Genomic DNA, 26,225 nt, shown 5'->3' on the forward strand with positions numbered 1-26,225 from the left:
GTTACAATATGACAACAACGTTTCACCAAACGACCCCAGACAACCGACCAATCAGTTGAGAGCTTTCCGGATGACAGTTGTTCCGAGCATGCGCAGTGCGCTTTTCTCTTTGGCAGCCACAACAACACACTGAAGCCATCCAGGCAGTCTCGCCCCTCCGCTCTCGGCAGCAGCATCATCGTCCCCGCCGGGTCCGGTGGCAGAGAGGAGAGGATGGTCCAGTGGAAACGCAGCCGGGGATGCGAGTGACAGTGACAAGATAATGGCCCTCGATTTACGCAAGTTCCCGAACGTACGACTAGCGACCAAGTGAAAAACACCGTGTAAGTAAAACGGCGGAGATGTGATGTTGTCCTGCTCGAGGTGTTTGAGGCCAACGCACCGCGCTAACCTGCGGGAGGCGGTTTGCTAGCTCCGGCTGCGGCTCCTTTGGGTGTTAACGTTCACCCACCTGCCCGTCGCAGCCGCGGGGAAACGTTAACGCCCGAGGCACAGCGGCTTTTATCGGCGGCGTTTCGCACAGCCAGCACCCGACGCTCGCTTCGCGGTGGCGTCGCTGCTGCGCTGACAGTGTGCGGAACAAAGGAGCTTTAACCGAGGGGCCGCGTGGACACACACATGCACAGAGGAGTCGGCTGCTGTTTGTTTTGTGCTCCATTTCATGCTGACACACTTCTTCAGGGATAAGCACACGAGGTCTGACCTGAATATGGAGCTGACTGACGGGGACCCAGCTCATTTTGGGAAATTGAAGTAACTTGCACTGCATGTCACTGTGCAGCTCCTGTCCCACTCCAGCTCCTCGGGAGACGTTTGACGTCTCTGAGGACACCCTGGGTTAGTCAGTTCATACAGAAGTAGTCACTCTGACTAAGGCGTCTGACTTGATTTATATCACCTAACAGCACGTTTTTATCACAGTTCAGGCACAACAGTGGGTTGTATGTGTTTATATTATCGATATAGTAACTGAGTAGTCTCTTTAGAGGTGTCTATATAGGTGCTGGCAGGTACTTCATGTACTTCAGTTACATCTACAGTGCCATAGCTGTAGATTAGCTGTACTGTTAACATGTACATGGAGCTGAGATACATATCAGTGTATGATATATAATATAGATATATATTATAGAACTATAGTAGGACTACAATTAATTGTTATTTACATTATATCTTAAAGGATCAGGGAGTGTGTTGAGTGGTATACATGTATTGTCAACTATCATTAAAGTAATTTATCAAGCATAACTAAAACTCAGTTTCTGTCTTCTCAAAAGTGAACATTTGCTGCTTTTTTTGTTTTATATTACTTTCAACTTAATGTCATTATGTTTTAGACTTCTTGCACTCATCAACATTTTATAGTATTTTATTCACTATTATTTATTCGAGAAAATATTTCTTAGATTTTCCTACAATGAAAATAATGGATGTTTAGAAACTCCCCACTGACATCAGCACAGCAGAATGTCTCTACATCTTCCACTGGGAAACTAAAAACACATCTTTTCTGACTGGGTTCTTGAGAAGCGAAGGCTGCCATGACTTTTTGTCAGCAGGAATCATCAGATAAACATTTCCTGACAACATTCACGTGTTTGGGATTCTTGAGCTCATGAGTCATTAAGTCTTGATCATCACATTACCTAAAAAGGGAAATAGCATATGTTCTAGAGAGGCCTGTTCTGTGTGGACCTGTGGTATGAGTGGAACTTACAATTATTCATCGTCAGACATAATTGATGAACAGACCTTTGTTGCCGGCTGGATTTAAGGCTAATAAGATGAGGGTCCAGTCAACAAGGAGTGGACACTTCCTTAGCCGCCCGGCCACAGAGTGATCTGCTCAAACAGCTTTTAATGGTACATCATTGAACTGTCACTGCAAACTTTATGTTCCCTGGAATTCCAAAGTTCCTCCATGTCCAGACTTCCTGTCCTTATTTAGTATGAGACAGAGAGAGACTGGCGGAGATACGCAGAGGAGGGAAGTGAACTGGAAGTAAACCAGTGTGCACAAAACAGAGAGCCAAGCAGACATACTGACCTAATAACGGTAGTAACCTCCCCTGCCCCCCCATACCCCCACCACCCCATCATCATTGGAGCAGAACTTGAAAGACGTTGGCTATTATTCACCATTGGGTGCAGCTTCTGTGCGGCCCATATGCCTCCGTCTGTCAGTGCATGTTTTCCATGTCTGTGTCCCTGTCTCACGGCATAGAAATGGGAGGCAAAAGAGGGGAGGCAGCCAGCCACATTATTCAAAGGTTCCAGAGCTCGGCCAGTCAGCAGCCAACTGTAGCCGGGCTAAAAGAGGCTCTTTGTGAGGGCCAGACAGATGGCCATAGAATGAAGACTGTAATGAAACCCTCAACGGCCCAATGCACACATGCACTCACATACAGGATGTAATGTTGTGTGTTAAAGACGGGACACAAACTGTCTGTGTGTGAGAGAAACAAGAGGGAAGATGAGGAAGGAAATGAATCAGAAAACACTGATTTGAAGCCAACTTGAGAACCTACAGGAGGTTAATCAGCTGTTGCTGGGAAAGGAAACTCAGCTGGAGCAGCCATCGCTGTGATTCTTGTGATTCTTTGGTTGAGTGCTTGAGAGGCAGTGAAACAGTGTTTTTTTTGTCCAGGATATTAGTGCTGCACGATTTAACACGCACTCAGACTCTCATACCTCCAGGAGCAGACAAGCATGTAAACAGCCTAAAGTATGCACATTCTCCACAAAGGAAAGCGAACTGGACTTGCGGTGGCCAGCTGTGGTAATATTGACCATGCCTTTCATCAACTGAGTAACAAATCAATGGCTTGGATATCTTTCTCCTCATCTTCCTGGCTTTATTCTTCTGCTCCTCCTTTTGCCCCTCTATTTCCGCTAAGATAACATCCTCGCCACAGCACACCAGCGAATCAATGGATGGACTGGTCGATTGAGATTTCTTCACTTTCGGACTTCTGTCTTGTTTTCTTCTTTCATCTTACCCCCCCCCCCCCCCCCCCTGACTATCTTTAACTATTCTTGTCCGCAAATCAATCTTTTCCCCTCTCGTTTACTTTCAGGGCAGGAAAACACTGAACCATGTTGATCTAAGTTTGTGACCTGTGGTGAACGGGGGAGGAGGAGGAGGACGAGGACGAGGGAGGCGCAGGCAGGCGGGCAGACGGGCATCTGCCACAGCTCCTTTTAGGAGGCCCTTTGCAAGCTTGAAGCCATGGGCAACACAGCCACCAAGTTCCGCAAGGCCCTGGTGGGTGGCGACGAGGCCCTGGCCTGGCAGCTCTATGAAGGCAACCCTCAGTTCAGGGACGGCCTGGACCCGAATGCATCGTACGGAGAGCAGTACCAGCACAACACGCCCCTGCACTACGTCTGCCGCCACGCCATGACGCGACTGCTCAGGTAAAAAAAAATGTTTCGTTGAGACAGTCACAGCTTCAACAATAGTGTTTGAATCTGTGAATTGTAATGTTGCTAGGCAGTTATCAAATACAGTTGCAACGGCATTTAAACAAGTGAGTCATTTTAACCTTCAGCAGGATGTCAGCCGTGATCGATTTCTGAGAGTCACCATTTTCATAAATGTGTTTTTAAGGCAAGAAAGTACTTTTTTGTCCAGAAGGGGCCTGGTCCACTATATTAATGATGTTACAGGGTAAACATTCTGTAATATCATGTTGACACATGCCAGACACAGGGAAAGTACATAAACAATGAGGAACACTGGCGACCAGACACAATTGGACCCACAGAGACGGTGATTAACCAAACTGCAAACAACCGTAACGGGAGCAATCACTAGAAAGAAACTGCGAGAGTCTCAAAGTACGCAGGAACGGGGGATTTCTGCCAATTCTGCACATTACCCAGCCTGTGAAAACAGCTGCATAATGGTCTTCTGTCATTCTGGATGTTTTATTAAGTCTGAGAAAATAACTCTCATGATCTCTGTCTCTTGATTCAGACTTCAAACTTATAACAGAGCGTATGCGTTGCAGATTTGTGGCGTTGCAGATTTGTGACGTTCTAGTTTGAAAGACTTGGCCATTTTGGGAAAACACATAATTGAGTTGCTTTGGAGCTTGTCCCTCACTTGAGGCCAACAGGCAGGATGTCTCTGCTTCTGCGGTGTCGATTTTGATTCTATCTTGTGAGAATGAATATAATGTATACTTGCTTGAAGCAGATGCCCCCCCTTAATAAAAAAAAATCTTGACAGAAACAGTAAGCTTATGTTTTATGTTTTATGTTGTATTGTATAAACTTTGTGTGACGTGCTGCTGCTGCTGTCTTGCCTTAGACCACACTTTTGTAAATTTTTTTTCAATGAGGCATTTCCTGGTTAAATAAATAAAAAATAAAAATAAATAAATAAATAAAGTAACATCTAACACGACCTAAAAGAAGGGGGTCAAAATTGAAAAGCATAGAGGACAATACACCAGTGTGTTTTTACCCCCTGCTGGGATAATCAGGCTGCTGGCCATGACCAAGACAGCTGGTTCAGTGACTCAATACCCCTCCTCACCTCCTCCTGCTCACAGTCTTCCTCTCTCCTGCCCTTTCTTTCCATGATTACAGGGGGGGGGGGGGGTCAGAGGAAGCTGTTTGAAAAGGCCAGTTAATTATCTGTGCATCTGCATGTGTGCACACGTGCATGTGTGTTTTGAGGAAGGGGGGCTGTGACTCCACAACCGCTTAACGTGTCGGAGTCTGTGAACGTGAATATAACGCAGTGAATCAGTGGGTGTGCTATTTGGGTCTCTTCCTACTATAATGGGCCGGAGAGGCCTGCTGAATGCACACTCTGCTCCGGATAAGTATCAGAGGAAACGCTTCTTTGTTCCAACAGCTCGATTGGACAGAGGCGAGCAGATAGACGACCAAGAAATCTCAGACAAAAAACAAGACCCCCGGAGAACAAGCGTGGGCTGGTAGATGCAGAGTCTGTCTTTCAGATTATTTTTAACATGTGGCTCTCTTCGAGTTGTCTCCTTGGGATTGATTGGGTGGTAATCCCATGAGATGTGTAAACTCGGAAATCACAAGAAGAGCCATTACTGGAAAAATGGGTGCAGTTCAGGAAGTGTAACCCTTCCACAACAACTGAGTACACAGTCTTTAGAAACATGTAAATACCATCAGTGACTTGGCCACTCATTGTTAACCATTGACTTCTTGCCAAGAAATAAAGCAGATGTGTATGTCAACATACGGTAGCTCTCTTTTTTATTTTATTGTATAAGTCTTCAATCACACACTACGAATAAATTCTGAATTTCACTGTGAATTATAACACGTTAACTCTCCGTTAAGGTTCCCTACCCTATTTAAATTAATTACTGTACGGTCTGAATGGCTTTGATGCTCGAAAATTGCAGCAAATCATGTGATGTCCTCTAGCCTCTAGTTATAAGGGCCATCCACCCTGAACATGGGGCTCGGTGCATGTTTGTGTGTGTAGAGGTGGGGACTGATTGGTTTGCATTTGAAAAGGGAATCATTAGTGATTATTGCTGTGTGGGTGAATTGGCAGTGAACTGTCATTTGGGGGGAGCTTCAGGGGCTCGTGGCTGACAGGATAAGAAGGTCAACAGTGGAAGAGCAGGACAGCAGTGCAAGAATAGGCTGCAAGGAAACATTCAAAGGCTAATTGAATAGGCCTCTGCAAAGGGAGCAACGCGGCAGGGCTTGTATCGTGTTTTTGTCTCTTGAACCAATGGAAATCCCTACATCCTCTCATTTTCTTATTTCTTTGTTCAACATGTGTGAGAATGTCTTAAACCGCTGCTAGAAACATGTATTTATCTTTAGTTTAACATGCAGCTGCATTAGGACAATGTAGAAAAGGATGTAAAGTAAAAATACAAATGACAACAAATAAGGATATTTTAGAGGAGGAGAAAAAAGCAAGTATAGGATAGAAAAGGACAGATGGAAGTGGACGCGTGAAAGAAAAGAAAAAAAGAGGAACAAATATAATAGTGGATCCAGATAAAAGAGAGGAGAACTAATCAGTAAAAGGAGACTTTGACAGACTAAGAGCAGATAAAACAATTTACAAAACAGCAACCACAGTCAGGCGCTCAGTGCAACTGGAACATCCATCAGTGTGTGTGTGTGTGTGCCAGCATGTCCATTATTTCAACGTTGTTAAACAGGAGTCAATATTCTGCCATCTTTCTTCTCCTCTCTCTCTCTCTTCTACTCTTCCTACCCACCAAACTCATCTCACAATCCATCTCACCGCCATGCTTCATCCCCATGTCATCTGCACTCATCGTCCATGTTCTCCTTCCTCCACATCTCTCTCTTCTTTAAGTAGGCTTCACATTTCTCTCTCACCTACGATTTCACCCTCTGCTTTAAGTCTTCAGTCTTGTCTTTCCTCCTCCTTTGTGAACTCTGTTTTCTTATTCTTCTCCTTTGTATAGGGCCTTCCTGTTCAGTAAAGAGGGAAACCCCAACAAGCGCAACGTGCGCAACGAGACGTGCCTCCATGTGCTGTGCCAAGGTCCACAGATCCTGCTGCTGCCGGCGGGAGCGCTGTCGCCCCGCCTGGCCCGACCCCAGAGGGACGAGCAGCGGCGTGCCGACTGTCTGCAGGTACAAATACTTAGACACGCAGATAAACTTACACATGGCTGCGAAAAACGTTAATTAACCAACGTTTTGTGTGCATCTGTGGGCTCCCTCTCCTGCTGCCAGATGATCCTCAGCTGGACGGGGGCCAGGCTGGAGGGAGGCCAGTACGAGAAGGCCAATGTCAACGCCACCGACAATCACCACAGCACCTGTCTGCACTCCGCTGCCGCTGCAGGCATGAAGAGCTGCGTGGAGGTGAGAGAAAGTGTGTGGACCACTCTGGAAGTAGAACTCGCATTCGAAGGATCTTTCTCCTCGGTGGCAGATCTGTCTTTGTGATTGATGTGAATGTCAGTCTTTGCATCAAGCGCATCTGCTTTGTGTTTCATTACTGTCAGATCCAAGGGGTGCCTCCTGCCTTGTTTTTCAAGGATTTACAGCTTCTCAATTAGAAAGAAAAACTGATATTGGCTGCTGTGGGCAAATGTTACCCAGATATTTTGCACACGTGTATCTTCATTTCCTCCCTTCGTTCCTCTTTCATTCATCTTTTTTTTTAGAAACGGTTTCCCCACATCTCATTTTTTCTCTATTTCCCTAAACTTATTTTTTACTTTTTTATTTGCTCATTTCATCTCCTTGTTGTCCCCTCTTTCACTCGGCCCTGTCTTTTTCCCTTTCTTAAATTTATTTTCTGCTTTTCTGCCATCACATCTCTTGTGCCCTTTCACCCATGTTCTCTTGCTCCTGCTCACACCTCTCGCTTCCTTTGTTCTCTTTTGTTCCTTCAATGTCTTGTTCCTCTGCATTATCCATTTCTCTCCTTTTCTCCCATTCATGTTGTTCTCTCTTTTCTCTACCCTCCATATAGCTGCTTATCCAGAGCGATGCGGACCTTTTTGTGGAGGATGAGGACAAGTTGACGCCGTGTGACCACGCCGAGCGGCATCACCACACCGAGCTGGCCCTCAGCCTGGAGTCCCAGATGGTTTTCTCCTCCTCTTCAGCTCAGCAGTCAAACACAGACGCACATGTTGAATCCAACCTGCTGCAATACAAGGAGGTGAGACCTCTGGGGGTTTCTTGCTGGTTGGACTTCAAAGACGAATGTTTTATTTTTAAACAAAACTTTGTTTCTCTCACATGCCTCCACAGGGAGCAGAGAATCTGAAAGAAAAGCCAGCTAAATTATTTAAAAATGTGTTTATAAAGTCTCACACAACTCGTGCAGCATAATCCATGTCTCGTTTATCCAGTTAGTCAGTTTGTTCGTCAGTATGTTTGTTAGAATGCTTGTTAGTACGTTCACTAATTCCCAAGCACAAGCATTTTTTCCTAAAGCGTATTATTTAAGTAACATCTCCTCAGAACAATCGAGTCCGCTGTTTTCCTGTTTATTTATTTGTTGAAGGATTTGTCTATGATCATTTTGATATGTATCACACTGGTTTGTTTGCGATATGTCACTTCGTCACGCAGCTTCCCGCATACTGTATCTCTTTATTTTACATCCTTGACAAAATGTAAACTTTTAAGGTTATTGAAATAGTTTTTATAGTCATAATCGTAGTCAAATTACAAACAATTTGTGTTTACAGAAGGAAACTGTTTATAGAACCTTTTCTCTCCAAGAGTCACAAACTTAGACCAGTTTTTGTATAGAGACACTGGTAGACACGTGCACGTGCACGTGCACACACCTAGCTTTGTGTTCGTCAGGATCCCAGTTAAACTTCAGCAGTCGCTGCTGCCAACTGAGAGCAGTTTGATCTCTTTTTTTGATTCTGATTCTATGCTAGTGCTTAATCTCTCTTTATCACCACCACCAACTCACATGCCTGCTACCCACATCCTTGACCTTTTTAATTTGTCACAAAAATGATCTTTTTCACTAACTTCCCTAAATGTATCTGAATGTCATCCTTTCCTTGATGTTCTTAAATAACTTGCTCTTCTTCCTTTATTACTTTCTCCCGAACATTTCAGCCTTATGAGGGACTGAAACTTCAGGACCTGCGTAGGCTGAAAGACATGCTGATTGTGGAGACGGCCGACATGCTGCAAGCCCCCCTCTTCACTGCTGAAGCGCTGCTCCGAGCACACGGTACGTGGAAGTTGACGTTCATGAGACCTGCACAGACCCTCACAGCACTGTCGTTGCAATAATCAGAGAGAATTACATACGTATTCCCTGCATCTAAATGTTCTCTCTCTCTCTCTCTCTCAGACTGGGACAGAGAAAAGCTTCTGGAAGCCTGGATGTCAGACGCTGAGGGTTGCTGCCAGCGCTCCGGTGTGACCATGCCCACCCCGCCGCCCAGCGGGTACAATGCCTGGGACACCCTACCCTCACCTCGCACCCCGAGGACCCCACGCTCACCACTCACACTCACCCTCACCTCTCCGACTGACAGCTGCCTCACACCTGGAGAGGAGAACCTGGCTTCGGTGAGACACAACCAGCGATGACTTTAAAGAAATATATTTAAACTGGCATCAGTGTTTCATTTAACTCTTAAAGATGCAGAAATCATGTTTTTTAAACTTTTGTGAATGCAATGAATTAGTTGATGGATTACTGAAAAGCATAGAGATATTTACGATGAGAGCCATAAGTAGTAAACAGTACTTTTCAAAGCCAGTCAAATCTAATGTAAAGCCTGCTGTAGATCACAATATCAATTTTAATGTATTGAAGACATTGCATCATGATCTATAGACGTTACAGATTTTGTACGATTATGAAGACAATCCAGCAAAAAGTATTCAATCTCAAGTTAATAGATATTAAGTCAACACTGATATAATTGAGTGTAAGACCCTTGTCTGAATCATGTCTTTATCTTCTGTCTTCCTGCAGTGTGGAATCTGTCTCTGCTCCATCTCAGTGTTTGAGGATCCAGTGGACATGTCCTGTGGACACGAGTTCTGCAGAGCATGCTGGGAAGGGTAGGCACCTGTGTGTGTGTCTGTGTGTGTCTGTGTGTAAATGTTCCTGCATACTTCAGTGTGTTTGAGCATTTATGAATCAATTGTCCTGAGAATGTATTTGTGTGTCTCTCAGGTTCCTCAATGTAAAGATCCAAGAGGGTGATGCACACAATATCTTCTGCCCGGCCTATGAGTGCTACCAGCTGGTGCCAGTGCATGTGATCGAAAGTGTAGTTTCCAGAGAGATGGACCAGCGATATCTGCAGTTTGACATCAAGGTAGAAATTAATATCCATACAGATATTGATGTTCAAATTGAGGCTCACCCCAGCTAAATAAATGCTTTTCATCCAACTGTAAATGTATTTTGTGTGTTTGGTTAGTTTTATTTCTGTTTTTCAGCATTTCCCAATCATTTGTGCTCTGTACATTTCCTCCTGTCTGTCTGTGTTCTCTTCTTCTATATGCTCCATAATTTATCTGGGTGTCATCTCTCTCCCTCTCTCCTCTTCCCTTCCTTTTGCAGGCCTTTGTGGAGAACAATCCTGCCATCCGATGGTGTCCTGCAGCACGTTGTGAGCGGGCGGTCCGGCTCACCCGACCAGGCCCCGGGGACAGTGACCTGCACAGTTTCCCTCTGCTGCCCTCCCCCGCCGTCGATTGTGGCAAGGGTCACCTATTCTGCTGGTACACCTTATGATTTATTCATGGCTCTATATGCATACTTGCACCCTCAACACAGCTGATAAAGGAGGCGTCAGTGCTGTCGACCTAAATACTTATGTGGTACTTATGCAACTATCAGAAAGTTCTTCTTTTTCTTTTTTCTTCTGTTTTTAAAAACGATTGACAAGTTGTCACGCTGCTTTATTCTTATTTCTCTGTATTTGAATGCACGTTATTCACTATTTATTACCCTGCGTGTCTGCAGGGAGTGCCTTGGTGAGGCCCATGAGCCATGTGACTGTCAGATGTGGAGGAACTGGCTCCAGAAAGTTACAGAGATGAAGCCTGAGGAGTGTAAGTCTGTCTTTGCTGTTGCTAGTATTTTACTGTTTGTTAGTGGGGGGGGAACTTTAGCTTTACCTTAGTAGGCTGACGCCACAAAAAGGCAGTTAACAGCAGCTGTCAGACGGCCGACAGGGATGTATTTAATATATTTGTATAACGTAGAGGCAGGTGTTCAGGTCATGGATATTTGTGTTTGCTGGAGGGTGTATCTGCAGGGCAGGTGTTGGCCAATTGAGAGGTTGTTAATGTGTGTGTATGTGCATGTGTGCACTTTCCACAGTGGCAGGTGTGAGTGAGGCCTATGAAGATGCTGCTAACTGCCTGTGGCTGTTGACCAACTCAAAACCGTGTGCCAACTGCAAGTCGCCCATTCAGAAGAATGAGGGATGCAACCATATGCAGTGTGCCAAGGTATACACATTTATCTGTCTGTCAGCTGTGTGTCAGCTAATTTGTTTAGATACTAATATCTGGTATCATACTATTAATACTGATATGGTTTCATTTAATTATTTACTGCAGTTTGGTGAACATTCTCAAATACATTCTGCTCTCACTTTCTCTCTCTCTATCTGCAGTGCAAGTATGACTTCTGTTGGATATGTCTGGAGGAGTGGAAGAAGCACAGCTCCTCAACAGGAGGCTACTATCGCTGTACTCGCTATGAGGTCATCCAACAGATTGAGGAGCAGTCCAAGGAGATGACTGTGGAGGTATTGACACACATAGTGTATGCACAATCAAAGAAATTACACACACAAATCTCTCATAGAAACATGCACACAAAATATATTTGAACACCATTACCTGCTCACCTGCAAGAACTACCCCATCACCTGTCAAATGATACATTATTGAAGCTCATGTTGATGTATTCTGCAGCCTGTAATGTATTCGCGTACACCAAAACACAAGCCAAGCCATTTGAATGAAATCAAGTTTATTTTTGTTCCAGGCAGAGAAGAAGCACAAAAGTTTCCAGGAGCTGGATCGTTTCATGCACTATTATACTCGCTTCAAGAACCATGAACACAGTTATAAGGTAACGCACTCTCCGACTATAAACACACATTTATAGCAATGCAAAAGCTGACTTTCTGAAACGCTCCTTGAGGCATACGTTAGAATCTGATTGTTTAATATTGGACGCGTGTTCTCTCCTCTTGTCTATTAGTTGGAGCAGAAATTGCTAAAAACAGCCAAAGAGAAGATGGAGCAGCTAAGCAGAGCGTTCTTTTGCCGTGAGTCTCTCTTATAACACACAAGGTGATGGGGCATTTAGATTTTTATCACTATACATTAATCCTATCTGGCTTGTTGTGTCCAGGTGAAGGAACTCCTCCAGACACGCGTTTCATTGAGGACAGTGTGAGTGAGCTGCTGAAGACGCGGCGCGTCCTCAAGTGCTCTTACCCATACGGCTTCTTCCTGCAGCAAGGCAGCACCCAGAAAGAGATATTTGAGCTAATGCAGGTATATTACATATCTGGGACAAGAAGACTAACAACGGTAAAGCTCTTCCAGTGATCCCCACAGACTGCTGTGCTCATTAGACCACATGTTGGCTGAACTGGTTTGGACCAACATAGTAATGTTTGGAATGTTGTGGAAATCCGACCTTTAGGTGTTGTATTTCTAATCGACAGATTTGTATTTTGGCCTGATGGTCATGCTCGACGATGGGTGCTAAATGACATGTTCACAAAATCCTTCTTATCAGGACCTTGACAGAAATTCAGCCTGTAGTTGTTGAGATACTGTTTTCACTGTGAAATTAATATTCTTCAGACATATTTCACAAAGCCCCCTTCAACATACCACACTTGCAGTTTATAATCTGTATTTTTTCATGTTTTACCATCCCTGTGCAAATGTAAAAATAGAGGGCATTGCTTTAGTTCAACTAATAATTTGTATGTTGATTACAAATCAACTATCTTGCTAAATTCTTTATGAAATATTGAAGATTTCCTTTTATAAGAAAGTCATAACTTGGCTCACTTGCAGTCACTTGACAATTATGCAATGTTTTCTTTTAGTCATACAGAATAAGGAGATTGTAGTTATACTATGGGATGATATTGCAAATTACACTTAAGTTAAAAAAAATATATAAGTAGCAATTTTTTTTATTTGAATTTCCCGTCTCTGAGCAGATGGAAGTTGACATGGTAGTTTTGTGTCTTCTCAGACGGACCTGGAGATGGTTGTGGAGGATCTGGCCCAGAAGGTCAACCGACCGTACTTAAGGACTCCCTGTCACAAGATAATCAGTGCAGCACGTCTGGTGCAGCAGAAGAGGCAAGAATTCCTGGCATCAGTGGCCCGTGGTGTCGCGCCCAACGATTCTCCGGATCCTCCTCGCAGAAGGTAACGACAAACACACTCCCACATGCTCAACCAGTACCTGGGTTTTGTTTGCTTTGTCTCATTCCAACTGGCAGGGAGGAAGAAAACAAAGTAAAAGTGTAAATATTTGAAACTGTAAATGTAATTCAAGTTTTTCTTCATTTGCGACACTGAGAAAGCCGTCTTGTTTTTGTTTCAGTTACCCTGGAGGATCATGGGACTGGGAGTACCTCGGCTTTGCCTCCCCCGAGGTAAACTGTCGCACCACACACTGAAACACTAACTCTTGTTCTGCTAACTATTTGGTTCCTGCCCAGCTCAACCTGCACTTGGTGGCCTTCTTCAGAATGAGGTCATCTAAATGCATGTCTATGGCTGCAGCTGACTTAGTTTGCTTGTGTGTTTTAAGATGGGGAGTCATCACTCTGTACTGGGAGCAGCAGATCAAAGAGAGAGACTGTCCCAGGTACTGCACCGTAGTGTATGCTGTTTTGTGCATACGCATGGCCTAAATGCAGTTTTATGTGCTGGAGATTGTGCACCTGTTTGATAAAAAATAGACTTACAACTCAGCTTTAAGAGTTTTTTTTGTGTAATCTAGCTGTAATTACTCTTTGCAGGATTATGCTGACATCCAGTACCGTCGGAGACACAGACCACGGCGCAGAGGAGACATGCTGAGTCTGCACAACCTCAGAAGCAGCAGCAACACACCAGAAACCAGCAGGAGGAGTGACAACACAGGTCTGGACTTACCACAGTATATAATAGCCTCATATGAAGCCTTTCATTACAAAGAGGATTATCCAAAAAGGCAAAAAAGTTTCTTTTTTACATTCATGGGGCATTTTGAAAATGAAGTCAATGTTGTACTGTATAGGCTCCGTTGTCATTTACGTATAATGTAAACAATCTGGATCCTAATCCAGCTCCATTGATACGTGACAACCAGCAAATAGGATTTGACGTTATTGCACACAGAGGCATTGGCCAATGGGATCTATTTGTAATCAAGCTTTAAATAGCAGTCATTGTTTTTAATGTGATATTTTGTGTTCCAGAAAATCTAGAGAGAGGTGAGGGCCGCAGAAGAGTGCTGGGCTTGCTGGATGAAGATGATCCAAACATCCTGCTGGCCATCCAGCTGTCCCTTCAGGAGTCTCGCAGAGAGCGAATCCTGGAGGGAGGCCCGGAGGGAGGGACGGAGGGGAGAGTGGAGCTGGATAGAGGACAGGAGAGGATGCGGCGACCTTCAGGGGACATGGGTGATGTTGCGCTGCAGTCTCTCAACACAGACGGTCCTTCAGGAGCAAGACGCTCCTCCTTCCCCACTTCTCTCCTGGAGCCTCCTCGCCCCCCGAACAGGACAGACTCCACCTCTCAGCCTCCCACGTCCAACTCCCTCACCCTCCCTCCCCCTCCTCCCTCCCTCTGTGCAGAGCTGCTGGAGCTTGGAGACAGCCTTATGAAACTCGGGAGCATAACCACTCCTTATGACCTAGACACACACACGCAGGCGCAGCTCTGCTCTCACCACACATACAACCACAGTACTCTCAACGCTCCCTACACCATTGAAACTGCTTACAGCGACTTCAGCCATAGACCAGACCAGAATGCACTGAACACTCCATATGTGCTTGACCATATCGCCATTACAGATCCCAGTAACAGCAACTCCAGTGGTGCTTTGGCTGAGGCTGAATACGCTGCCTCTTGCGCACTTGAACGCACCCAAAACCCTGCCCATACAAGTTCATGTCACCGGGAACATGACAGTACCCCAAAACCAGACATCTCTTACAACCCCTGTCCCAAACACAGCAGCTCTTACACCCAGGAGCGTCCTGCCGCCTACGCTCTCGGACGTCCACCCAGATCAGCCCCCCAGCCTCTTGTCCAGTTGTGCCTCCTGTCTCCAGAGCTTGAGCCAGAGATGCTGCTTTCCCCGGTGATCCCCCCAGGGGGCCCTTTCACTCCCAGTGACCCTCAGAGTCTGGAGCCCCTGGACCCAACAGCCAGTGCCCAGCTGCTGGACAACATCATGGCCTGGTTTAACAACAACATTAACCCCCAGAACAATCCCCAGAGCCTGGCCCTCATCCCCTCTCCGCCCACCACAGAAACTGACTCCTCCCCTGACACGCACGCTGAGACTGAGTCCGAGAGCCAGACCTCCAAGGACAATAGCCGCGCCCGTCTCTGGCAGCCCCTGGAGGGCGAGCCAGAAGCAGACAGAGGGTCGGCGAGTGCCTGTCTAGGTGCAGTGGGCTCGAAGACGTCGAGGCCCAGCACTCTGGAGCTAGAAAAAAGAGAGAACAGCGAGGAGGGTGTGGACGCAGGGTGTGTGTCTGATCTGTTGCTGGACGAAGCGCACACACACCCGTGGTCACACTCCCAACAAGGACACAGTCCCGCACACACTGCCCCAGGCACAGAGAGAGACTTGGACCTCATCCTTCAGTTGGAGGGAGACCAATCACCTGAGGAGTGGGAGGAGCAAGTACACCTGGTGTGACAGCGACAGAACGATGCAGAGAGGTAATGTTAGGCCAAGTTCAGGAAGAGAGAGAGAGGTGAGAGAGGAAAGAAAATCAAAGACTGGGAAAACTAGAAAGAGTAAAATGATAAGATACAACAGTGAAGCCTCAATGAAGCCTTCCTGTATGTATTGTACTGTATTTAGAGAGGACATAGAACCCTGGGGACTTTGTCCAGTAAAGATGATGTCATACGCAGACCTTTTCTTTTAAGTGCTTTTGTCTCCTCTAAAAACAGACAAACTATTCTTTGAAAGAATTTCGTTTTTTAATCAAAGTACATGAATGGAAAGCTACTGATATCATAACACAAAATGCTGCACATGTTTTTGTTTTCTTATTTTATTTATTCCCTGTATTTGTCTCCTCAGTTAGTTCAGGTGCTGATCGTGATGAAATCCAAACCGACTTCACTTTAATGAACACACCGACTCAACCACAAGCTTCCTGGAGCCAAATATGATGATAACTGTAACCATGGAGCTTGTTTAGCGTATTGTACAATCAGAGGGCCTCATTCAGATTGTTGGACCTTCATGCACACTGTGCCTGTTTTGTGAGTGAGCCAACACGGATGTTTCCTTTTGGCAGGCTGTAAAGAACGACGATGTACGCGATACGATATCACACTAGTACAACATGCTATCTGGGTTTTATGACGGTTTTAATTCTTTCCAGCGATCACAGAAAAGATATCGTCTTGTCCCTCTGCACAGGGAGGTCAGAGGTCTCAGCTAAGAGTCTAGGAATTCAGAGTCTTGCTCAAAGGCACGACAGCATCACGGGGTCTTGTTGTTCGGGGAATTAAACCCTCTATCTTGCTCACTGCACTACCCTGCTACCCATTCCATTAAATGATCTGTCTACGAGCCTGAGATACGCTTTCATTTAAGCGTCATCCATATTGCTGTATTGTACACCTGCTTTGGCTCAGTTTGAAGTGTCAGTGCAAAAACTGTTTCACCCAAAATGCGATTATATCAATATGGATGTTTGCCTCAAATTTCACATGAAAACATCTTTATCAAATTAGGTATCACAGCACCATACTATTGTACATCGCTGAATTTGAATCACTGTTGCATTCTTTTAAAACAATGCCATCAAACAAATCAATCATCAAAACAAAGTATTTATGGATCAGCCTCGATCCAATCATGTGTGATTGAAGAAATAGAGATAAGAACAGCTGTGTTACTGTAGATAGATTAAGAAGTCTAGAGTCTAACGTTACACCACAGTAAGTCTTATACATTATTGGTTGAAATGGTAAACATTTATCATATTTCCATTTTTCACTTTGTACATTGACAACTGAGCCAAAACAATCCGACCGTACCGTCGATGAAAACACTCACTTTGTTTTGTTTTTACAACTTTATCATGTTATTCCACTGAAGCCGAGGACAGCGTGCTGTTTGATGGGTTGGGATTTACTGTAATGTATCCTCTTTTATTTCATTATTCCTTGATGGAGATGATTTTTTTCCTTCCAGTTGAGACCAGAGTTGTTGGGTCTGTGTGCCTTTTTTGTTTCAATCGTATTTGTTTATTTGTTGGTATTTATTACTGTCATTGCTTTTTAAACATGCAAAACAAAGTTGTCAATGAAAGAAATGGAGAACACACCACTTACACCGAGGTTCTTGATGCACATTAGTATCGCTTGTCCTCACACCACAGATGTATCTTGCTTTACCTTTTCCCCTGAGAACAACTAAATTGGAGATACGTGATTTGTCAATTATTTACACTTTAGTGTTTCTGTTATAACTACGGATGATTTTATCTTTAAGTTGTTCAAATGTGGCCTTTGATTATTCTAGAAATGTGATGTAGCACTCTGAATCTTGGGTTATCACTCAGCCTTTATCTTTAAACCTAATTTCCCAACTGGAATGTTTACAAGAGAATTAAACACTGCCCGCTGTGTGGAGATATGATCTGGTGCTGCTGGGACTGAACTCCTAATAATCGAGTGTTTTTAATCACACTTCCATGCCAAGTCAAACAAATGTAAAGGTATCCTAATTTAGTTGAAATCTCTCCCTCTACTTAACTGTGCCAGTTATCCAGAATGTGATTTGAATAAGTGCATTACTTATAAATGATTGAGTTTGAGATTGTGTGAGGTGTGGCGTGCTCCACCGAAGTGACAAAACCCCTCAAATATCCCCTTTTCCTTTCTGTATTCAACATTAAACTGTGAAGGTGCTGGACAGGTTTTAAGTGCTGATGAAGACATTCCATTCGCTGAGATGTGAGGGACACTGGTGCCGCCCATAAACATTTCACTTAGTCTTTCTTGGGGAATAGTTTAATCTACTTCTTTGAGGTCGCTACAAGATACAAAATGGAGGAGTCTGGGGTCTTTGAATTTGCACAAGCATGCTGATAATGTGTTGCACTAATGCAGGATGGGCAAGATGTGGAGGACTGATGAGTGGCTTTTATTATTATTATTATTTCCTTTTTTTGTTTTCTTGATTTGGAATTGAATTTATGTTGTCATGGGAGTGGTCCTGTATCATTTTGTACACCTTATGTTTATATTTTAATGATCCCTCAAACAACTACTTCAGAATTTAAAAAAATAAAAGAAATTGCACTCGCATAGAACATACTTGATACATTCCCAGTCAGTCCAGAAGAGAGGTTTGATGTGTGGCCAAAACTGTAAATGAAAGTGTCAGTGTAAAGTTCTATCAATAAAAACAACTGAAAGATTGATGCAACGAAAGTTTTCTCTGTTTTCCAAAACCATCTTAAAAAATTCTGATTACCAGAACATTGTAGACTGTACATGTAGGAGTTTTCTTAGGATGACATCCACAGTCAGTTTCCCATTGTCAAATGATCAATGGTATGCCAAACATGATCAAGTAAACTAACATAATTATAATCATGAATATTCTGTAAAAATATAACTTGTTTAAATATTGGACTGTTGATGCCTTCAATTAGGCAAAAAAAGGACACGATATGGTACCAGTCAATCGATGCCGTAAAGGTAAAAAAATAATAATACATTTAAAGGTTTTTAGCAACACCTACTGACAGCCACTGAAAACTACAACAACCCCAACTAACTCGTGTGTTCCTCAAATTAAAATAAATATGATATTATATAACAGAGCAAAAATCAAAGTTCTTATTAAAAACCAAAATGTAAATTTGCTGTAACGAAAAAAGATTTTTAAAAAATGTTTTAATTGCTTTTATGTGTGGTAGTTTCCATACTGTCTTAAAAGCTGTTGTCAGAGAAATATCATATCCGTAAATAAAGAAATATTAATGTTGTTAAATGTAGAGGTTCATTAATTAAAACGCTACCACCTTAAACAATTTATCCAACAGAAAACCGTCTCTTTCTTTCTTTCTTTCTATTTATAGCGCAGACATGTGTCTATGTGAGCTTTCCCTCTTCTGAGATGCAATAATGTTTTTTACATGTTGTTAATGAAAGTTCAAATCAGTGTCAACTGTATCGGGATATCTCTTCAGAATGGTCTCACCGCTCAATGTAGATGTTGTTCCATCCTCCACCGCTAGGCGTCGTCTCCCCTCTCTGCTGCCGCTCATCTGATGACGTAATTTCAGTGCGACTGAAAACGTACGATTTACAACAGCGGCCTGTGTTTTCACTCGACCGGTGTAATTTTTTGTCTCTTGTGGAGGATTTGTCTTTACAGTCCATCGCAATCATGAAACTAGTCAGGTAAGCGGTCGTCAAATATTACCTTTTATTAAATGATGTGGTTAGAAGATGATGAAAACAGCGCGATGCTGATAGATGGATGTCGATGTTAACGGAGAGGCTGTGATGATGAGGCGGGAAGCGGGGAACGGAATGAATGGAGGCTCAATGGCGGAGCTCCAGGCTCGGAAACAACAGACGGATTCACACCCTTGTGGAGTTATAATACTAATAGTTTAACTTTGCATTGAGCTGCGTAACTTACAGGTTTGAAAGCCCCGATGTTTTCTAACTAGCTTTAACGAACATAATGCTAGCTACTTAGCTCGTGTATGTCCTTCTGCAGTTAAAATGTAGAACCATTATTTAAATATACGAGACTTAGCCTTCACTTATATACGTTTAGTCACTTATTATGACTTTCCTAATTAAATGCGATAGGTTTGACATTGTTATATTGCTCTCCGGAGAAACGTCACCTTTTTGTTTTGGTGCTCAACGCAACACGGTCGGTAGCTCGATGTGGCTAGCTAACGTGAGCTAACGTGACAATGTTTTGTATACACGATTTCAAACTTTAGTTATTTGAGTTCAACCGTTCCCATTGTATAACTGTGTTCACGCTGTACTCTTGTTCATCGCACGCAGGTTCTTGATGAAACTCAGCCATGAGACGGTTACCATCGAACTGAAGAATGGAACCCAGGTCCATGGCACCATCACCGGTAAGGCATGTCGATGCATCGTTAAAATGTGTTAACGTTCCCTCTTATGTCAGTAAACTAGTGTGAGATATATTTATTTAAAGTCCAGATGTTATAATTTTATTTATTATATTATATAAGCACAAAGTAGCCAGTTTTTATGTCCGGTTACTGCTGAGTCTCAGTTGATTAAGCTTGGCTCAATCATTTCCTCTGTGATCACCCATTGGGCATGGTAATACTACTGAGATCAACCGTTAACAAATTAGTAAAGTGGTAACATTTTGTTTAAAGGCTAACCACTGGAGGTCAGCAAAAATGAGATTATCAAGTGTTCAGTTGCTCTTTTTAGAGTTACTGCCACAAAGTTCTTGTCCGGGCTTTAGTCACTGATTTCCAGAATTCTGTTTAACCGGTCAACAAACACAAGACTGGCGTTCTTGAAACATTCGGATTTTATGTGTATGTGTATTCGGTGTGTATTAGAAACTCCTACTGCCAGATTGTTTTTAGCCATATTAGTGTTTGCATACTATCATTCTCTGCTCTTTTACATATTTGTGTATTGGAATAAACAATGGTGTGTACATTTACTTTTTTTAAATCGCATTTACTTTCCTTCCTCATTTTTAGGTGTTGATGTGAGCATGAACACCCACCTGAAGGCGGTGAAAATGACCCTGAAAAATCGGGAGCCCACTCAGCTGGAATCGCTGAGTATTCGTGGCAACAACATTCGCTACTTTATCCTCCCCGACAGCCTCCCACTGGACACCTTGCTGGTTGACATCGAGCCAAAGGTCAAGTCCAAGAAGAGGGAAGCAGGTGAGGAATGTCAAAACAACATCACGGTGGACAGCAGACGGATAATCATAATGCAGCATGCTAGGATAGTTGGAGGTTTATATTTTGTTGTGGATGGATCATTATGAGGCCTTATGAGGAGGAGCTGCACTGTGCCATATTATTTTTTGTTGTGTTGAAGAAATTACTTGATCATAATAAACAAGTATTGAAGTGTCCACATTATCTAAATAATTCCAATGTCGGCCTTTTGACTTTAAATCCAGAACAAAACAAGATTTTTAAAAATATATTTCAAATACAGCAAGGCTACATTTTCATTTATCTCTGGGAACATGTCATATTCCTGACATCAACATACTGTGTAGTTTAGAAAGAATGACAAACACAGGTATCAGTCATTCCGCTAGCGCTCCTTCCTCTGCTGATGTAATTTGTGGCTTCCAGCCTCCCCTGGTAGAGAGGAGGGGCCGACTCTGGTTTTATACATCGTTTCTTCTTCGAAAAATAATAAGCTTTATAGTTGCAATGGTTTTATTGCACTTAAAATAACAAGCATTCTAGTTGTTGGTCTCTCCACTTCAAAGTCTCCTACTCTGTATCATTGATCTTCTGTTCGCTGATTTAAGGGAAGAGGCTTCAGCATGATCATGAGTACCCAGACAGGGTTTCAGTAACCATTATTTAGGTTGTTTAGGATACATGTCATGGTCTTTAAATTCTCAGCGGGAATAATTCTGCCATTGGTTTAATTATAACCCACACATTAGTTTGTATTCAGATTGCCTGTCTTTTTCAAATTGTTGACCTACATACATGTCTAGTGGCTTTTGTATACTTTAAGAAAGTGACATGACTATTCAGAGGGCAGGACCAACTATTCTAAATGTTAGATGTCCTGCGTTACTGTGATACTCAATGTTTGACACATGTTGCTGACTCACTCATGTGTGTCTTCTCAGTGGCTGGACGGGGACGAGGCAGAGGACGAGGCCGTGGCAGAGGAAGAGGACGAGGTCGGGGTGGCCCGAGGAGATAATCACCGTGCTCCACATTTTTTGGCCACCACCACACTGTTGTACAGGATTTTTTTTTTCCGGAAAAAATATTTTGTGAATTTCCATGTGTTTTTGTTGTTGCTAACTTCTGCTTTTCCTTATTTTGTACATTAAAATCCGTAAGAGGATAAAGTGACTGTGTATTATTGCAGATTTGTCAACGGGTTTTTCTTTGTCATTCACTTTGTTTCCCAAACATTTTATTTGCATTACGTGGCTGAATAAAGTACCAATGCATGGACAGTTTGCCCCTTGTGCTAATTAAGAAATTAAACAAAAATAGAATGAATGCTCCATGGTAATGCATGTTCTATTTTCTAAATTACCAAAAGTGTGTTTTTTGGTCACCCATTTACTAAAGTCTTTGTGAAACATGGTATCTTAAGGTCAATTTCCATCCAGGCGAAGCTTAACGATCCTCATTTCCCTCCATTGCTGTTTGGAAAAAAATCTCTTGTCAAATCAATTCAGTTTATTTGTAGAGCCCATTTTCACAGATTACAAATTTGTCTCAGAGTGCTTTTACAATCTGTACACATAGACATCGCTGTCCCAGAACCTCACATCGGATCAGGAAAAACTCCCAAACAACCCTTCACGGGGGAAAAAGGGAAGAAACCTTCAGCAGAGCAACAGGAGGATCCCTCTCCAAGATGGACAGGTGTAATATGTAATGTGTACAGAAGGAATCATTATACACAAATTAAAACTAACAATACAATCAATGAATATGACGGTGTATGAGTAGTTGGTCGGCATATTCCACCATCGAGACCTCCACGAGCCATCAGGCAGATGGAGGTAGAGAGGAGTGGGCGGAGTCTCAACAGGGCCATGGCATAGTTGGTCGTAGGCATATTCCACGATCCAGACCTCGATGATCCATTAGGCAGATCCTATCTGTGAAGTCAAAGTCATAGATCCTATCTGTGAAGTCAAAAGGACTCCGGGGAGGAAGCAGAGTTAGTAATGTGCAATAGAGATGAAAATTCATCGATAAGGAGAGAGAAAAGAGGAGAGAGGTGCTCAGTGTATCCATAACATCTTACTTAACCGAGCTGGGGCAGCAAGATTAGGGGTTGGAGTTATTTTAACCTCTATCTATGAATGATACGTGATTGCATTACTGTAGGTAATTTCTATGACATTTTTTCCATAAAAGAAATACAAGGCTATCTGGGTTGTAGAGATGACACTATAGCACAAATGCTGCTAGAGTTTAGCATTTCACCTGGAAGATATCGCACCACTACAGTGTTGTAGCCTACCAATTATGAAAAGCATTTAAAATAAAATTGCAATGTCAAACATATTTTTAAACCCCACTCAACCTAACTATTTCCTGATTATCAATTTAGTGAATAATAATTGGAAGCTCTTCCTCCTTTCAAGAGTACGCAGACTGCTACAATTACTAAAGCGTAATCATAAATTCCACTTTTTTTGTGCAGACTGATTAAAAAAGGTAATTACACATATATCAGAACGTATTCAAACATTTATATATACAAATAGTTATTCTCAAAGCTCCGTCAATAACCGGTGTACAGCCTCCTGCGGTGCTAAATACCGAAACACATGTCTTTAATACTGTGTTGAGGAACATGTCTTGTTATTGTCTTCATTTATCTATGTGTACATTACATAAAGAATACGAACCTGAAAACGCTTTTAGGGCCTGATATTGTAAAGTAATTATAGCTAACTCATTCTGTTTACTCAACTTTCATCGAAAATATATCTTGATTTAAAAAAAAGTCCTATGATGTACAAAATTGTATTCACCGCAGTTGATATGAAAGTCGCGGGTGTTATGTTTATGAATTAGTGATGAATCTGCAGACAACGGCACCGACACTGCTGACTTGAGGCGGGCCAGCAGTGTTGCCATGTCCGCGGGTTTCCCGCGGAATTGGGCTACTTTTGAAGTTTTGCCGCGGGTTGAATTTTTTGTCCGCTGGTTCGGGTAGACCTATTTTGCATGCAAATTACATGAATATCTTTAAATAAAAATCCATATTTTAAATGAAATAATTTATTCATATCCAAATCCTACCAAACTGACTCCAGATCAGCACGTACACACATGGACATGGGACACGCCCACATACACACACGCACCTAACGTGCCTAACCTTAGGACCTAGGTGAAATAACTGTTTAGGGAAAACTGCTTTTAATGCTGGCATACTAAACATTTGGTGTTACTTTGTAGATATTACAATACATTTGGCAATGATAGCAATGTTGTTGGACTTTAAAAGCAGTGTATATGGTTTGGCACGGGCATATTTTGAGTTCTGATATTGGGCTGGTTTTGATTGGCCATTGGGCTGGTTTTGTCACACAGACCTGGCAACCCTGCGGGCCAGGGACCAGCGGCCGGTTTCCGCCTCGACCATCAGCAAGCATTGAGAATCTTTTTGACGCCAACATCCATACATCAATATAGAAAAAGATTATTTATATGCCGACTTCCCGGTAGTCCTCAAGCCGACGAAACTACAGAATATCAAAAATAATGTCCGATAGTGCCGACGGTCGCTTCATATATTTCGCTTTCGGAAGTAACTTGTTGAAGGAAAGACTGCAGCTGGCCAACCCGTCTGCGACCTTTCACTCCACGGGACGACTAAAGGTAACATAAAGCTTTAATATATCGTCATGTGGCAATTAACATACACCGAGTCGAGACAAGCACGTTTGTATATTATTACGTCATCCTGAAGATAATTAATTTGCAAATACAGAACATTTGCATATGGGACCATATGACAGTATTTTATTTTATATGCCAATAATGTAAGTATTGTTTGTTCGTCCGCTAGCTGGATGAAACGCTGGCATTACGTAATCAAGGGGCGATTAAAGGGGAACTATAGCCTGCTGTGTTACCGGCTTTTGGCAGTTTAGGTTTATCACGCGACCGCGTTAAATTGTGACGTGGACACGGACGAACTATTATTTTAAAGGAAGGGCAGCTTGTTCCCTTTTTGTTTCAATACTTAAATAATACAAGCGACGTTTCATACGCGACTGACATGTTTTCCTCAGGATAAACTCCGACCAATTCGGTATTTTTTTCATATAAACAATTAGGCATTCACGAGGACAGCTACAGTCCCTTCCTACTTGAAGCCGCCGTCGTAATTACGACAACAACAGATACATTCGGCTGAAAGTCTCCAGTTGCCAGAGTCGCCTGATAAACCGAAACACCGACACGTTGTCCGTTGTCTCTCGGTTAGCGCCTCTTCTTCTGGGTCTCTGATAATTTAGGACACCTTCACAGTCTCAATATGGAAAGCAAGTGACTTGGCGACCTCGTCCATTATTTTCCTATAGCCCACCTCAATGAGGAGTTTTTAGCACCAGCTGTAATCAACAGCCACAATGTGACGACCAACAGCAAAGACCTTCACTGGGCACAATGCCGCAGCACCTTTTCACAACACAGGGAATTTAAAGCCACGTGGTTAAAACGCACTGTCTATTCACAGCAGCCTTTTGTCTTGTACTTCTTTCTTTCACATCCCACCCTGTTGGTGTGTCTGTGCAGGACCATGAATTAAACTTTGGCATGTATGAGAAAAATGCGGACAGCATTTGGCACGGTGGAGTGGCCACCATCGATTCCTGTCCAGGGGCAGAAGTGTGGGGGGTAATCTGGACTTTGAGCAATGAGGATCTCCCAAAGCTAGACGAGTGAGACACACAACCACAGCTGTTAATCAGTTAATGTTGTCGCTTGAATCCACTGCAGCATGAATCTGTTGTTGTGCCCTCAGACAGGAAGGGGTGCATAAGGGAATATACTCTCCGCTGGAAGTTTCAGTGGAGAGTGACAAAGGACTCATATTCTGCAGGACTTATCAGATGACAAAGGTCTACGCCTGCCCTCCGTCTCCTCAGTACAAACAGGTGTGTGCATGTAAATACAAACACTGGTCAAAAAAAATTCAGCAATAAAACCCATATTAAGCAATACATGTAATTTCCCAATGCACCTAGTCAAATATTTGTGTGACTAAATCTACATGTTAATTTGAATGTCTCTCTATTTCATATAAGGTGGTGTGTCTGGGTGCAAAGCAGAATGGACTCCCAGGGGAATACCTGAAGAGGCTGGAGGCCATTCAAACCAACAACTACAGCGGCCCCTCAATGCTTGATGAAATCAGAAAATACATCAAGTAGAGTTTGAAAGTTCACATTTCTGAAGATAGAGGCATCATTTGATGAAATCAACCTCACCACAAAGTCCTTTAAGTAGATATTCTGAGAAGATAAAGAGCAAAAATGGAAAATAAAATGTGTCATTAACTTTCTTGCAGTTTCTGGCCCTTTTAAACTGCAATTCACAGCCTCTAACATATATATATATATAAATGATGCTACAAATACAATGATAATAATGTAATGGTGATGAAGATTGTGAGACTCCGTTAGAAGACCGTTGAAAAGGCTACTAACTGTTTTTTTGACATACATTTCTGCAGTCATAATTGAGAAACCCTGTTACAAAGTAAAA

The 26,225-nt window shown here is 42.9% G+C and overlaps 3 protein-coding genes across 5 annotated transcripts; all 3 read left to right on the forward strand.

Moving 5' to 3' along the window:
- The first annotated feature begins 161 nt into the window (after positions 1 to 161).
- On the forward strand, positions 162 to 18,159 carry LOC130195213 (ankyrin repeat and IBR domain-containing protein 1-like). Of its 3 annotated transcripts, XM_056416615.1 has the most exons (22): positions 162 to 323; positions 3,078 to 3,417; positions 6,450 to 6,621; positions 6,724 to 6,855; positions 7,472 to 7,663; positions 8,587 to 8,704; positions 8,828 to 9,048; positions 9,461 to 9,549; positions 9,665 to 9,809; positions 10,058 to 10,218; positions 10,463 to 10,551; positions 10,823 to 10,953; positions 11,121 to 11,255; positions 11,498 to 11,584; positions 11,717 to 11,783; positions 11,870 to 12,015; positions 12,734 to 12,912; positions 13,091 to 13,142; positions 13,301 to 13,357; positions 13,512 to 13,635; positions 13,953 to 15,432; positions 15,803 to 18,159. In XM_056416615.1, the coding sequence occupies exons 2-21, from the start codon at positions 3,230 to 3,232 to the stop codon at positions 15,407 to 15,409; spliced, it is 3,942 nt and encodes a 1,313-aa protein (XP_056272590.1). In that variant the 5' UTR covers positions 162 to 323; positions 3,078 to 3,229; the 3' UTR covers positions 15,410 to 15,432; positions 15,803 to 18,159. The 3 variants fall into 3 exon arrangements, with proteins under 3 accessions (XP_056272590.1, XP_056272581.1, XP_056272600.1); XM_056416606.1 differs by having other exon boundaries at positions 13,953 to 18,159; XM_056416625.1 differs by having other exon boundaries at positions 10,829 to 10,953; positions 13,953 to 18,159.
- Positions 18,160 to 19,042: 883 nt separating this feature from the next.
- snrpd1 (small nuclear ribonucleoprotein D1 polypeptide) lies at positions 19,043 to 21,830 on the forward strand. Its single transcript, XM_056414140.1, has 4 exons — positions 19,043 to 19,149; positions 19,777 to 19,853; positions 20,466 to 20,657; positions 21,599 to 21,830. Exons 1-4 carry the CDS (start codon positions 19,136 to 19,138, stop codon positions 21,673 to 21,675), a joined length of 360 nt encoding a protein of 119 aa, XP_056270115.1. The 5' UTR covers positions 19,043 to 19,135; the 3' UTR covers positions 21,676 to 21,830.
- A 2,102-nt stretch (positions 21,831 to 23,932) lies between these two features.
- Positions 23,933 to 26,022, forward strand: ggcta (gamma-glutamylcyclotransferase a). The gene is made up of 4 exons (XM_056415609.1): positions 23,933 to 24,332; positions 25,254 to 25,399; positions 25,483 to 25,615; positions 25,766 to 26,022. Exons 1-4 carry the CDS (start codon positions 24,216 to 24,218, stop codon positions 25,889 to 25,891), a joined length of 522 nt encoding a protein of 173 aa, XP_056271584.1. The 5' UTR covers positions 23,933 to 24,215; the 3' UTR covers positions 25,892 to 26,022.
- Positions 26,023 to 26,225: the final 203 nt, after the last annotated feature.

This window comes from Pseudoliparis swirei, chromosome 1 (genome assembly GCF_029220125.1).
Source record: "Pseudoliparis swirei isolate HS2019 ecotype Mariana Trench chromosome 1, NWPU_hadal_v1, whole genome shotgun sequence".
Lineage (NCBI taxonomy): Eukaryota > Metazoa > Chordata > Actinopteri > Perciformes > Liparidae > Pseudoliparis > Pseudoliparis swirei.